General features: G+C 51.2%; 3 protein-coding genes across 3 annotated transcripts; 1 reads left to right on the top strand and 2 right to left on the bottom strand.

Moving 5' to 3' along the window:
* Positions 1–46: 46 nt before the first annotated feature.
* CkaCkLH20_12101 (coatomer WD associated region) lies at positions 47–3995 on the bottom strand (the record flags this gene model as incomplete). Its single annotated transcript, XM_038894815.1, has 6 exons — positions 47–289; positions 345–1444; positions 1493–3391; positions 3454–3773; positions 3845–3894; positions 3966–3995. The coding sequence occupies 6 exons, from the start codon at positions 3993–3995 to the stop codon at positions 47–49; spliced, it is 3642 nt and encodes a 1213-aa protein (XP_038739895.1).
* An 841-nt stretch (positions 3996–4836) lies between these two features.
* Positions 4837–9399, top strand: CkaCkLH20_12100 (udp-glucose: glycoprotein glucosyltransferase; the record flags this gene model as incomplete). The annotated part of the gene is made up of 3 exons (XM_038894814.1): positions 4837–4970; positions 5031–6204; positions 6259–9399. 3 exons carry the CDS (start codon positions 4837–4839, stop codon positions 9397–9399), a joined length of 4449 nt encoding a protein of 1482 aa, XP_038739894.1.
* Positions 9400–9688: 289 nt separating this feature from the next.
* Positions 9689–12177, bottom strand: CkaCkLH20_12099 (uncharacterized protein; the record flags this gene model as incomplete). Its single annotated transcript, XM_038894813.1, has 2 exons — positions 9689–12092; positions 12149–12177. The coding sequence occupies 2 exons, from the start codon at positions 12175–12177 to the stop codon at positions 9689–9691; spliced, it is 2433 nt and encodes an 810-aa protein (XP_038739893.1).
* Positions 12178–13558: the final 1381 nt, after the last annotated feature.

Genomic DNA, 13558 nt, shown 5'->3' with positions numbered 1-13558 from the left:
CTCCGGCAGCTTTTCATCACTGGTTGAAACCCATTATAGTACTCTCTTACGCGAAGAGCTTCAAGCCGCTGCCGTGCTTGCCAACCTCGCACACCTCGCACACCTTGCAAACGGTCCCCTTGTACTTGCTGTGGTACTTGGAACCGTCAAAGGCACATTCTTCGTACGCAGTGCCGCTGTAGATGGGTGTGTGGCTTGCTGCGCAAATCTCAAACTCGGCGAACTGGTCGAACTCGATGTTGATCGCATCCGACGGGTTGCGCTCGCACTGTGCCTTTGCCTTTTTGGCCTATGAAATAGTTAGTTCAAGATGCTCAAGGGATGGGAATTCGGTTGCCACTTACGTTCTCGGTCAGCTTGCTAGAGCCGCCGTTCGCGATAATGCGGTTGGCGAAGCTCAGCGCCGAGTTGTAGTTCTTGTTCCTGATGGCCAGCTGCATCGCGTTGTGGAGGGCAAGTTGACGGTGAGGAACTTCAATCTTAGGAATGGTAAAGTAGGCGGACAGCTCCAGGCTGCGCTTGAGTTGGTCGGCGCTGGTGCCAAGCTGGCGGCGGCTGAGCTCGATTTCCATAGCGACTGCATATTCGCTGGCAGACGTGATGAGCTTTTTCGCCTCGGCAACTTCGCTCTCGCTGGACACAGCGTTAATGAGAATGGCGTGGAGGATGCCCTTGAAGACGTTTAGGCCATCTTCAAGCTTGTTGGTCTTCATGGAGTTGTAACCCTGTTGAAGATCGTTGGTGGCGAGGAATTCGAGATCGCGGGGCACAATCGGCAGCACCTTTCTCGGATCTGTTTCCTCGACAGTGCGTCGCACGTAGTTGATCAACGGAGGAAGACCCGCAGAAGCTGGCAGATATGTCCTTGATGCCTGGTAGACCTCAAGGAAGCGAGGCTTAAGTGGCGCAAAGTTGACCGCACCCACTTGCCTGTTGAGAAGCTGCATGGCCGATTCGAATGAGCCACCGGCAACATGGTCCACAGCCAGAGGAGAGTTACGAGCCCAGAGGTCAGCCTCGCTGCTTCCAGCGCCGCCGGCCTCCGCGCTGTCTACGTTGACGAAGTCACTGTCAACCTCCGGGACAATGTCCTCGCCCAGATCCCAGCCAGCAGCATCATCGTCGTCCTCGGCATCGATGAGGTTGCCGTTCTTCTTCGCCGCGTCGTCCTCGACAGTATCGTCGAATCCGTTAGCCGCTGTAGGCTGGTCCTCCAACGACAGACCTTCGACCTGGCCGAGGAGAGCCTTCTCGAAGACGGACACTGACGTCGCCTTTGTAGGCCAGTTTGCCTTGAAAGTGGGAACAACAGGCTTGGGAGGAGTCAGGGCTTCTCCGATAGTAGGAGTCTCCAACTGGTCCTCGGTAAGACCGGTAGCCTCCAGAATGGCTTGGCATTCCTCGTCCATGCCGTGGGACTTGGCGGTCATGTACGCCAGAGGGTCTGTCACAAGTTAGCGAGTTGAACGTTTTCGTATTCGAATTGGCTTACAGAGGTCAATCTCCTTGAACATCTGGATTCTGTCCTCAACCTCGCCGAGGAAAAGAGCGTTCTGGAACCGGGCAGTGAAGTCGCCACGGTGCTCAGCAATCTTGGCCATGCGGGCGAGCTTAGAGTGATCACCGGTAGACAGGTAGAGGAACGAGAGCTTGTCAAACTGCTTGAGCTTTTGGTAAGCCATTTCGACAACCTGATGGTTGCCGTGGGCCAGCGCCTCGGAGCTCAATCTCTGCCATAGCTTAGGGCGGTCAAGCTCCTTAGCCATTTCAACAGCAACATCTAGGTTGCCACACTCAATCGCAAGCTCGAACCGGGTAGTCGGGTCCTGAACGAACTGCAGGGCAATTTCGGGGTAGCCCTTCTTCTGGAGGTAAGAAATGATGGACTGGCCGACGAGACTGGAGTTTTGGATAATGTGAAGCATCTCCTCGTAGTTCCTCTTAACAAGGGCAAGCTTGAAGCGATACTCGGTGGGGTCGACGTGCAGAACCTTGGGTTTGGCAGCTCTGTCGAGGCAGTACACATTGCGGCCCTTAACACGAACCAAGTAAACAGTCTGATCAAGGGTGCGGACAATACCATTGTCACCGTTGAGAAGAGTGTACTTGATGTGGTTCAGAGTCGAGTACAAGAGGACACCAGCATCATCCCAGGTTGCGCTCTTGATACGGATCGTCTCGTGGAGAGTGCTGACTTGCTCCAGAGTCTTGGTGACGATTGTGACGTTGTGCTTGCTCAGTAGCGCAGCGTACAAGCCATCATTTGACCAAACAACATACTTGACACCGTTGACAGCTAACTCAGCAACGCTCTTCTTCTGCTGAATGTCGTAAAGGTGGACAGCAGTCGGTGTGATGATGAGCAGGTTGCCAGTGCCACCAAAGTAGATGTCGCTAGTTCCAATAGGGGGCTTGAAAGATCGGGTGGTGTTGTTGGACAAGTCCTTGATGTCGATCGTTTGGCCGGAGGTGTTCAGAACCGCGAAGCGGTTGCGCGCGACGAAGATGGCGGAGTTACCCTGGCCGCGCTTGGACTCGGTAGGTTCGATCGCACCAGATCCGTCACGGGGAAGGTTAATCAATTCATAGGAGCCGCTGTCGGAGGGTGAAGTAACCAAGACAGAGCGCTCAGCCGGGTTGTAGGAGAGAGTTCTGGGAGGAGTCCACGGGCTGCCGAGCTTCTTCAGCGACAGGAGGGTCGGGCTCTCGATATTCTTCTGGAAGTCGTAAGACCTGACATGCTTCTCCTTGGTGATGTAGAAAAGGTTGTTTTGGTAAACTGAAGATGCAGGGCGCTCTCTCTCAAGCTTGAAGACCATGACACCGTTGTCATGACCAGCGGCAAACAGATTGATCTCGGGGTGGGCAGCAATGACCCAGAATCGGTCGTTCTCGCGCTTGAAGGACTGGACTGCGGTGCGCTTGTTGAGGTCCCAGACTCGGATCGTCTTATCTTCGCCAACGGAAAGGATCAAGTCCTGGTGAGGATGGAACAAGCAGCCCGAGGCGTTCTGGAAATGCCCTCTGCATGTGTCTACCTCCCAGGCCTTCGTTTCACTCATGCGCCACAACTTGACGAGGCGGTCGTCGCCGGCAGACACGATGAGGGGCATGGTTGGGTGGAAAGCAACCCAGTTGACACCGCGGTCGTGTCCCTCCAAAACGAACTTGACAACCGCATCGGTGTTGCCAAACATATCGGTCTGGTTCTGGTTCGCCCGGGCGACCTGGTCTTCGAAAGTCATCGATGTCGGTGCCGAGTGCTTTTTGCGCAGGCCGGAAATGTCCCAGACTCGGACGGACTGGTCGAGGGAGGCGGAGACGACGAGGTCATCCTTGGGGTGGAACTGGGCGCACATTGCGTAGTGGTTGTGTCCTGTCATTGTGCAGACTACAAGTCACGGTAAGTCAGCCATTGCATCGCGACCAAGGTATCCCAGGGGTTGTGCGCACTCAGAGAGCGATTTTGCCAGTTCCATATCCTGATGGTCTGGTCGTCGGAAGCCGACAAGATCCATGGCAGCTCGTGATGGAAGAAGACGGTTCGGACGTAGTCGAGATGGCCGTTCAAGGTGAACAGACATCGCCGGGTCTGGTAGGACCAAACCTTGATCTTGTAGTCGTCGCCTCCCGACACGAAGAGGGGCTGCGTCTTGTGGAAGTCAATTCCTCGAACCGGTCCGTCGTGTTCTTCGAATCGATCGATCAGAGTTCCCATGCGGTAATCCCAAAGCTGGATGGTGGATGAGTGGAGGGCGACGAGGATCCATGGTCTGGAAGCTATACGTCAGCAAGGGGGCCGTCTCGTGGTAGGAAGTTGGGGGAGAGTGAATAGCTAGCTCACCTCTTGGGGTGGAAGGCAATGCCCTTCGCGCGCGAAGACTTCGACTCGAACTGCAATGATTGTGAGCAATCGAGTCTATGCGTAGTGGGATCTCGACCCAATGCGCCAGCTGCCGACATACCTTGGTCAACATGCCCGAGGAGGCCTGCATTTTTGGCGGGGAGGTGAAGCTGGAGCTTCTAGCAAGCAACTAGAGAAACAGGCGGCACCTCAGAGGGAAATATTCAGGTGCAGGCCAGCTTACCGACCAGAATCAGGTACAGCTGGAGTCGGGGGGAGATAGTGACATTCACGGGTCACGAAGAGTAGGTTGAGGCGCGGTGAGAAGTGGTTGGACACGCAGATGTAGACAAGATACGTAAAGGCCACTTCCTCGTCTCAGGCCCCTAGTAACAATTCCGCTTCGTGGCCATCTGTAAAGTGTGGGTTTAAGGTGGGTCCCGAATGGCGCCGATTGACAGGAGCTGTCGCAAGAGAGTTCCGCCGTCCTCCGGCATCTCACCGCCCGGACACTGGACACCCGACCCGACCCGTGGACCGGGCAGTGGCCGCCCCTGCCAAAAAGCTAGAGGTGTCCAAAAGAGCCGCCTGTCATTGCCCCTCCAGTAAGGCCGGTTTTCTGCCACATTTTCGGGTGGACCTACGACCCCTGGCGACCGTGGCGCTAGTCTGCTTTGGGAGAGCTCTTTTGTCAATGTGTTCAGAAGGCGGGCTTCACTTACACCTGGAACATTGCACTACCTCCTTGGGCCTAGGCGGACATATTTCTGGAACCCCTCCAAACATTCTCGCAACAAGTGCCATGCGACCGGAGCAGATAGCTAAATAATCAGGCGGCCTAGCCTTGTTTACCTGTCTCCAAGAAATTCGAAAGCGACACCGAGCTAATTATCTCCCACCGGGAGCAACTACATCCTTCCACAGCCACCAACTGAACGCAAGTACCATTCCGGAGGACAGCCCGCGCAGGCCGTCGCAATTTCTCCTACGCAATGGTGCGCCCGTCCCAGCTGCCAATGGGCCTTGCCCTGACGTTGCTGGCCGCCGTCAACGTTGCGGCAGTTCCTTCCGTCACTGTGGATATGAAGGCAGCGTTCCCGTCGGGCCCTTACCTTCTCGAGTTGCTGTAGGCTGCGCAAGTCCCATTGTTGGTGGCATCGTGAGTGAGCTGACCTCGATTTCCCAGAGAGACTGCCGCAAGTGAGAACGCAACGTCATACTTCCCTCTACTCGACCGTATTGCCAGCGGGCATTTCGGCGACTCCAAGACCGACAAGGAAGTGTACGACAAGTTCCTTCAACTCCTCCGCGATGACGGACACATCAAAACGCCCGATGCCCTCTCGACATTCAAGTTGGCTCTTTCCTTGAGAACAGCCGCCCCGCGAGTCGAGGCTCACTATCAATACTATCAAACTGCTGTCGAACCGAAGATCGAGCCCGATGCCCAGGACGCATGCCAAGTGTGGGCTGAATTGGGAGGAAAGCAATACTGCACCCCATCCTTAGACAGCCCGCAGGACACGAAACTGACAGAGGCGAAGGCTCTGCCCTTCGATCGGACTCTGGGTTCAGGCAATCCAGCCGTCCTCTACGCGGATCCGACCTCGTCCGCATTTGGCGCATTCCACAGTGCGCTAGCGCAGAAGGCCCGCAACGGCGAGATCGAATACAGAGTGCGCTACACCAAGCCGCCGGGTAGCTACAACGATCCGCTACCTGTCAGTGGTTATGGCGTGGAGCTGGCATTGAAGAGGACTGATTACATCGTGATTGACGATCGCGAGGCTCATGCGGACGACTCCGAAAAGAAGATCACCTCAGAGGAGGTCTTGGACGCCGAGGAGGATGTGGCAGACCTGAAGCCTCTGGCAAAGTCGGAGCTTGAGCAACTCGGCTTGAAGGCAGCTTCGTTCGTCATGCAGAATCAGAAGCCCTTCGATGCTTTGCTCAAGCTCACGCAGGATTTCCCCAAGTTTTCAGCGTCGATTGCTGCGCATAACGTTTCGGACAAGTTTCTCGCCGAGCACCAACAAAACCGTCAACAACTCGTCCCGAGCGGCATGAATGTGCTTTGGATGAACGGCGTTCAGCTCATTGAACGTCAAATCGAGGCTTTTACTCTGATCGACCTTCTCCGCCGCGAACGCAAGCTCATTGATGGCGTTCGCGACCTTGGATTCACCGGTGGCCAGGCCGTGGCCCTTTTGGGCCATCCTAAGGTTGCCGAGTCCAAGGCAGAAGACGAGCCTCCACGGTTTGACTGGACGGATGACATTGAAGAGGGTAAGGTTATCATCTTTCTCAATGATCTTGAGAAGGATGAGCAGTATGAGAACTTCCCTACGGACCTCATGTCGGTAAGCTGAGACTATTCCCACTTCCCGAGTTGTTCCGTTTTAACTTATTGCTAGCTCCTCCAACGCGTCTATCCTGGCCAGCTTCCTCCCGTCCGCCGAGATATCTTCAATCTCATCGTCCCCGTCGACTTCTCCAAGGTCGATGACCTAAGTGTCGTCGCCCAGCTCAATTCCTTTGTGAAGCGAAAACTTCCCCTCCGATTCGGTCTGGTCCCCTTGACTCCTACAGAGGAGGCCACCGGCATCGCCAAGATCCTCTACTACCTCCTTGACAGCTACGGTATGGACGCGTTCGTCGACTACTTGGACATTGCTTTGCAAGATTCCAAGACCGACAAGGCCGATGCAACTGTCTTCGAAAAGGCTATCAAGGATCGTGAACTGCTGCCTGAAGCCACGGCTGTTACTTTTGACGACGTGTTGCAGTCTGAAGGAGCTCAACAGGTGATTAAACTCGCTCAGCACTGGGTCAAGAGACTCAACGCCAACACTCCCGTCCCCCCAGTGTTCATCGATGGCGTTCCAGTCCCGAGAGAGAACAACTGGCTACAGGCGATGAGCGTGAAGGCCGCAAATGATTTGCAAACGATTCAGCGCGCTGTCTACATGGGCATGATTGACGACGAGATGTGGGTTCCGGACTTTTTTATTGAGAAGGCCGTTAAGAGACGCAACACGTACATCTACCCCGAGGACGACAAGTCTCTCAAGATCTTGGATGTCAACAAGATTTATACCGATCATGACGATCTCTTCAGCAAGGTTCCAGTCATTGAGGCATACGCCGACTCTACCAAGGAGAATTGGGCAGTTTTGACGGTTGTTACTGACGTTACCACCGACGCTGGAGCTGAGCTTCTTCTCTCTGCACTGGACTTCCGCCGGAACAACCCTGGCATTCGCCTCGACATCCTCCATAACCCTGAAAGCTCTGCTACGGCTGCTGCAGTGAACACTGCATTGAAGAACAATGACAAGCCTATCAAGGTCGAGACTCCGGCTGACATCAAGGCGATTGTCGAGAAAGCTGGTAGCGACACCGATGCAATGCACACCGCAGCATTGAACGATTTCCTATCTTTCGCTGCCATCAAGCCCGGATCGAATGTACTCATTCTGAACGGACGAGTAGTCGGACCCTTCACCGCCGACGAGCCTTTCGAGGCCGACGACTTCCAGTACCTCCTCGACTTCGAACAGAAGGCTCGTATCCTGCCTGTGTATGCAGCCGTTGATGAGCTTGGCTTGAGTGACAAGATCTCCGGACCTGTCGCAGCGGCCAAGATCACGTCTGTTACGGCTCTTTCCACCATGTCTGACCTGCCCGAGGGTATCTTCGAATCCGCGCCTTCAATGCGAGTCAGTGCCTACGACACTTGGAACTCAACCTATACGGCGATTGAGATCGGCGACCCAGAAGCTTCCAGCATTCAGTTGGTTGGTCTTTTGAATCCTGCCAGTGAACAGGCTCAGCGATGGGCCCCGATTCTGAAGGTCGTTTCCGAACTTGAAGGCGTTTACCTGAAGCTCTTCCTCAACCCAAAAGATAAGATTGACGAGCTGCCAGTGAAGAGATTCTTCCGATACGTTCTTGAGTCCGAGCCCACCTTTGATCAGGCTGGCAAGGTGCGAGCTCTCGAGGCCTCTTTCAAGAACTTGCCTTCTGAAGCGCTTCTCAACGCTGGCATGGATGTCCCTCCTTCATGGCTAGTGGCGCCCAAGATCTCCGTGCACGATCCTGACAACATCAAGCTGAGCTCTGTCAAGACAAATGTTTACGCTTCTTACGAGCTGGAGAGTATTCTCATTGAAGGCCATTCTCGTGAGGGTGGAGCCACGCAACCCCCACGCGGTGCGCAGCTTGTGCTGGGCACTGAGAAAGAACCTCATTTCGCCGACACTATTGTCATGGCGAACCTTGGCTACTTCCAGTTCAAGGCCAATCCAGGCTTCTACAACATTCAACTTAAGCAAGGAAAAAGCTCTGAAATCTACACCATCGATTCCATCGGCGCCAAGGGATGGACACCTGTGCCAGGCGACGAAGGCACTGAGGTGGTGTTGATGGACTTCCAGGGGACAACTCTTTACCCGCGCTTGTCGCGTAAGCCAGGCCAAGAGGAGGCCGACGTCCTCGCTGAGTCACCCGAAGACAACAGCATTGTCGGTCGCGGCCTTAAGTTCGCCGAGGGCATCCTCGGCAAGAAGACCAAGTCTGTCTCAGACGAGGAACACGCCGAAATCAACATCTTCTCCGTCGCCAGTGGCCATCTCTACGAGCGCATGCTCAACATTATGATGGTCAGCGTCATGAAGAACACGAAGCACACCGTCAAGTTCTGGTTCATCGAGCAATTCCTCTCCCCGTCCTTCAAGGACTTCATTCCCCACATGGCCAAGGAGTATGGCTTCAAGTATGAGATGGTGACCTTCAAGTGGCCGCACTGGCTCCGCCAACAGAAGGAGAAACAGCGCGAAATCTGGGGCTACAAAATCCTCTTCCTCGACGTCCTCTTCCCCCTCTCTCTCGACAAGGTCATCTTCGTCGACGCCGACCAGATCGTCCGCACAGACATGATCAACCTCGTCAACCACGACCTTGAGGGCAAGCCCTACGGCTTCACGCCCATGTGCGACTCCCGCACCGAGATGGAGGGCTTCCGATTCTGGAAGCAGGGCTACTGGGCTAACTACCTCCGTGGCCAACCCTACCACATTTCGGCCCTCTACGTCGTCGACCTCCGTCGCTTCCGCGAGCTCGCCGCCGGGGACCGACTGCGCCAGACCTACCACTCGCTCAGCGCCGACCCCAACTCCCTGGCCAACCTGGACCAAGACCTGCCGAACCACATGCAGTTCCAGATTCCCATCCACAGCCTACCCCAGGAGTGGTTGTGGTGCGAGACTTGGTGTTCGGACGAGAGCCAGCGCGAGGCCAAGACGATTGATTTGTGCAACAACCCGCAGACCAAGGAGCCCAAGCTCGACCGCGCGCGCCGCCAGGTTCCGGAGTGGACTGTGTACGATGACGAGATTGCCGTGCTCGACCGCAAGCGTAAGGGTCTGCCGGCCGAAGCGCCCAAGAAGGAAGATATCAAGAGCGAGGGCGAGAAGACGGTCGAGGAGAAGAACACGAAGAGTCGGAACTGGGAGGAGCCGCCTGCCGAAAAGACGCACGTAATAGACGAGCTGTAGAGGGTGGGAGACATTTTGACTTATACCAAGCACACACAGCATTAGAAACGACCCGGTTCTGCATAACAAAGATTGATTGTCTTGATTTGAGCAAACAAGTAACATCTACGTCGTGCAATGTGCAGTGTGAAATGATCTATTTGAACGCGCCCAAGTTCGTTGACGTCAACAGCAAAAGTACGAAACCCGCACCAAACACCGTCGCAAACCTCACCGAAAAGCCTTGACTCCATACACATCTACCGGTCCGGACCCAGAGCGCCCTTTCATAATCATGCATCGTACCCGTCTAATGTGAAATGTACTGGAAAACCGCCGACACCTCAGGCTCGCCACACTCCTGCCGAAGCAGCAAGTCCTGAATCGGTTTCAATCCTTCATTGACAAAGTGGTTCCACGTGCTTGTGTCGCCGTACAGCATGGCAGCCGACTTCATATATTGCCTGCCATCGGGCTTGCACCGCTTGCACTTGAACGTGTCGTGCGTGTCAGACTTCGTGCCGGGTCTGTACTGGAACAGCTCACGCAGACTGTCCAATGAGAAGTGTCGCTCGACGTCCTCGGCAGAATCGACGACGCATGAAGACAGCGATTGCTTGTGAGACTGACGTTGGAAGATTTTCTCCTCGATGGTGCCAGTAGCGATGAAGCGGTACACAAAGCAGTCCTTCTTTTGTCCGTCACGCCACACACGGGCAAGGGCCTGCTGGTCGGCTGCGGGGTTCCAGTCGGGGTCGAAGAGAACCAGACGGTTGGCACCGATGAGGTTGAGACCGCAACCACCGGCCTTGGAACTCAGGAGAAAGACGAACTCTTCTCCATCGGGGTTGTTGAACTTGTCGACGAGCTTTTGACGCTTGTTGACGTTCATGGTACCATCAAGGCGAAGACAGCCATATTGTCGTGAACGGCACAGCTTCTCAAACAGGTCGAGAGTTTGTGTGTAATTGCTGATGAGCACGATCTTGTCATTTGTGTCCTGGCGAATGCGGGCCAGCATGCGATCAAGGACCTGCATTTTGCCCGAGTACCACGGCTTGATGTCCCTGTCACGGCCGCGAGCATCTTTGGGGACGTAGTCTTCGGGGAAGCAGCTTTCCGATCCCGGAAGATCATCTGTGAGGTTGAGCAGGTCAGGATGGTTGCAAAGCTTCTTGAGGATGTTGATGGCCTTGAGTGGCTGGCTCCCCTTGCCACGGAGAAGAGCCTGAATGTCCGGACTCTTGATGAAGTAGTTGTATAAGTCGAGTTGGAAGGGCGCCAGGTTGCAGAATACGACATGCTCGTACTTGACGGGGAGGTACTTGGACAGAATATCGTTGGTGCGGCGAATGATGAACTTGTTGACGATGCCAAGTAGCTCAGACAAGCACTCATCGCCCTTCTTCCTCTCGGCCTCGCCCGCATCAGCATCTCGGCCTCGCAGGATGGGAAGCTCAAATCTCTTGCGAAACTCTAGGCGGGTGCCAAGAAGATCAGGGTTGGCAAAACTGATCAGTGCAAAGTACTCGGACAAATCGTTCTGAATAGGTGTGCCGGACAAAATCACTCTCCGGGTGACATTGAGGTTGTTGAGAGCACTAAATGTCTGACTGTCGCCGTTCTTGAGTCTGTGGCCCTCGTCGCAGAGCATCAGGCCAATCTTGGTGTGCTTCAACTCCTCGACATTGAGGCGAAGGGTCTCGTAAGAGACAATAATGACCGGTCGTGTGACTGATCTGCCGCTGGCAATGGCCCACTGGCGCAGCTGCCGTGTCAACTCTTCCTTTGAGGCCTTGCCATCGATTGCAAAAGGGGTGATGGCATCGGCTCCCAGCCACTTCACCAGCTCGTTGGCCCAATTGCGTACCAAACTGGATGGGCATGCGACAATGGCCTTCTGAATAGTAGGCTTTCCTGCATCCGGTGACTGCTTCAAAAGAGTCCACAGAAGCGTGATGCACTGGAGCGTCTTGCCAAGACCCATTTCATCTGCCATGATGCAGCCGTTGGCTTTCTCCTCGATCATACCAGTGACGCATCTGTACATGAACTTGACACCTTCGACTTGATGAGGTCTTAGTACCTTGGCCAGTCTCGGGTCGATGACAACTGGAACCCTGGGATGCTCTCCCTCAACCTTCTTCTTGATCCCGAGAATCTCCGCCAAGCTCTTGTGGACAAGAGGTGCATCAATCTTCTCGGCCTCGACCTCTTTCTTCTCCTCCTTCTTCTCGGGCACTTTTGGCTTGTCGTCCACGGTCGGATCATAGAGCACAATCGAAAATTCGCCACTGGGGTCGTGCAGCGGCTTCGCGATGAAAACGGCACCCGTGCGTAAACCGAGGGTTGGTGGCGGACGATTCGGATTGAAGGCGGCAGAGTCTTTGTTGATAAGAGGTATCGAGAATGCCTTGCGGAAGATTGTTGATTTATCCTTCACCTGAAAGACTGGGAATTTGTTCGCGTCTCGATTGGCGAGGGCGAGTCTGTCGGCATTGGTCCATGGCTTATCCGCGTCAACTGCGCCATCCGCGCCCTTATAATCGACCTTTCTCTTCTTTCGCGCAGGGCGATCGGTCGATACGGTTCGCGTTGCGGATCCGGGACACTTGAACGGCTTGTGAAGTTTGTCGGCAGACTGGGGAGTGCCATATCTCTTAGACGGGACGTTCTCCTTGTTGGCGCCCGGGGTGGCGGCGACGTCGGCAGTCCTGCGACTAGAGTTAGTGATTGATGTTTGGATGATGAGTTCGTCTGAAGTTCATACATTTTGAACCACGATTGGCGGCTGTGCAACCTGCAGAGTGCGTTGCAATCTTCCGACGACTCAATAGGTTGTTGAAGGGCAGGAGGAGAGTGGCGGATGAGGATGGAGGGGGGAAGAAAGAGCCCTGACCTTGTTGATCTCAAGAAAGCGCGACTAGACCCGCGTCGTGTCAGACCCTACACCGCTTAACCAGTATAAGCATTAACTTAATAAATCTACTTATAGATTCCCACCTAAATATAGCTTATTTATATTAGGTATATATACCCTCCTTTTTTTAGGTATTTAGGCTAACTTAGCTAATTTTAGCTAGTTATATATTAATTAATATATTTAATATACTATATTACTAGTTATAATTATTACTTAATAGTTATAAGCTTAAGTAATTTCTAGTAATAGACTTTTATTATATATATTATTTAATATATTATTTAAGCTATTAATCAATAGATCTAATATAGTAGAGCTTATTATAGCTTTAATATTTAATTTAGCTAAGTAATATAATTAGTAATTATAAATAGTATAAAATAATAGGAATAATAAAGATTATTTAAATATTCCTTATTATATTTAATATTATTTATATTAAATAAATAACTAGTAACTTTATATATTAAAATAAATAAAAGCTCTATATTAAAATAAAAAGATCTCTTATATATCTTAAAATTATTAAGATCTTAATATAAATATAAAATATTATTAAAATAGATACTTTAAAGTATTTTTTTAATTAAAATAAGAAAATAATTTATTAATTTTATATTTAAATAATTAATATAGGTTTTAATATTAATATAAATAATAAATTAACTCTATAAAGCCTTAGTAACTATAATAAATAATATATTTAAATTATAATAGTTACTAAACTATATAAAGTTAAGAGATATATTAATCTAAATATAATTAATATTAATAAAAAGCTTATAATTTAATATTTTAATATAGCTAATATTAACTTTAATAATAAGATATCTCTTATAAAGATATAATATTAAGATACTCTCTAAGAGTAAAAAGATAATAAAGTTAATATATAAGCTATAGCTAAAGAGATTATAAAATCTATTTTATTATTATATTATTAAAAGATCCTTAAGTATAGTAATATTTATACTATATTAAAAGAGATTAAAAATAATATTAAACTAAATAACTTTATATAATAGAGATATATTTATTAATAATATTAAACTTATTTCTACTCTATTAAGAGGTTTTAACTAAACTAATAGCTATTAACTTATAAAGAGATTATAATAGATATAATATCTATTAAAGTTTTAATACTTATAGATCTATTTATATAAGTCTTAGAGTTTTTATATACTATTAAAGGTATCTTATTTAAATATTTTAATAATATCTTAATATTATTTTTAGAGGATAGCTATAAAATAG

The sequence above is a fragment of the Colletotrichum karsti genome (assembly GCF_011947395.1).
Source record: "Colletotrichum karsti strain CkLH20 chromosome Unknown Scaffold54, whole genome shotgun sequence".
Classification (NCBI taxonomy): domain Eukaryota; kingdom Fungi; phylum Ascomycota; class Sordariomycetes; order Glomerellales; family Glomerellaceae; genus Colletotrichum; species Colletotrichum karsti.
Note: the sequence above shows the minus strand (reverse complement) of the source record. Positions and strands in the feature narration are given on the sequence as shown.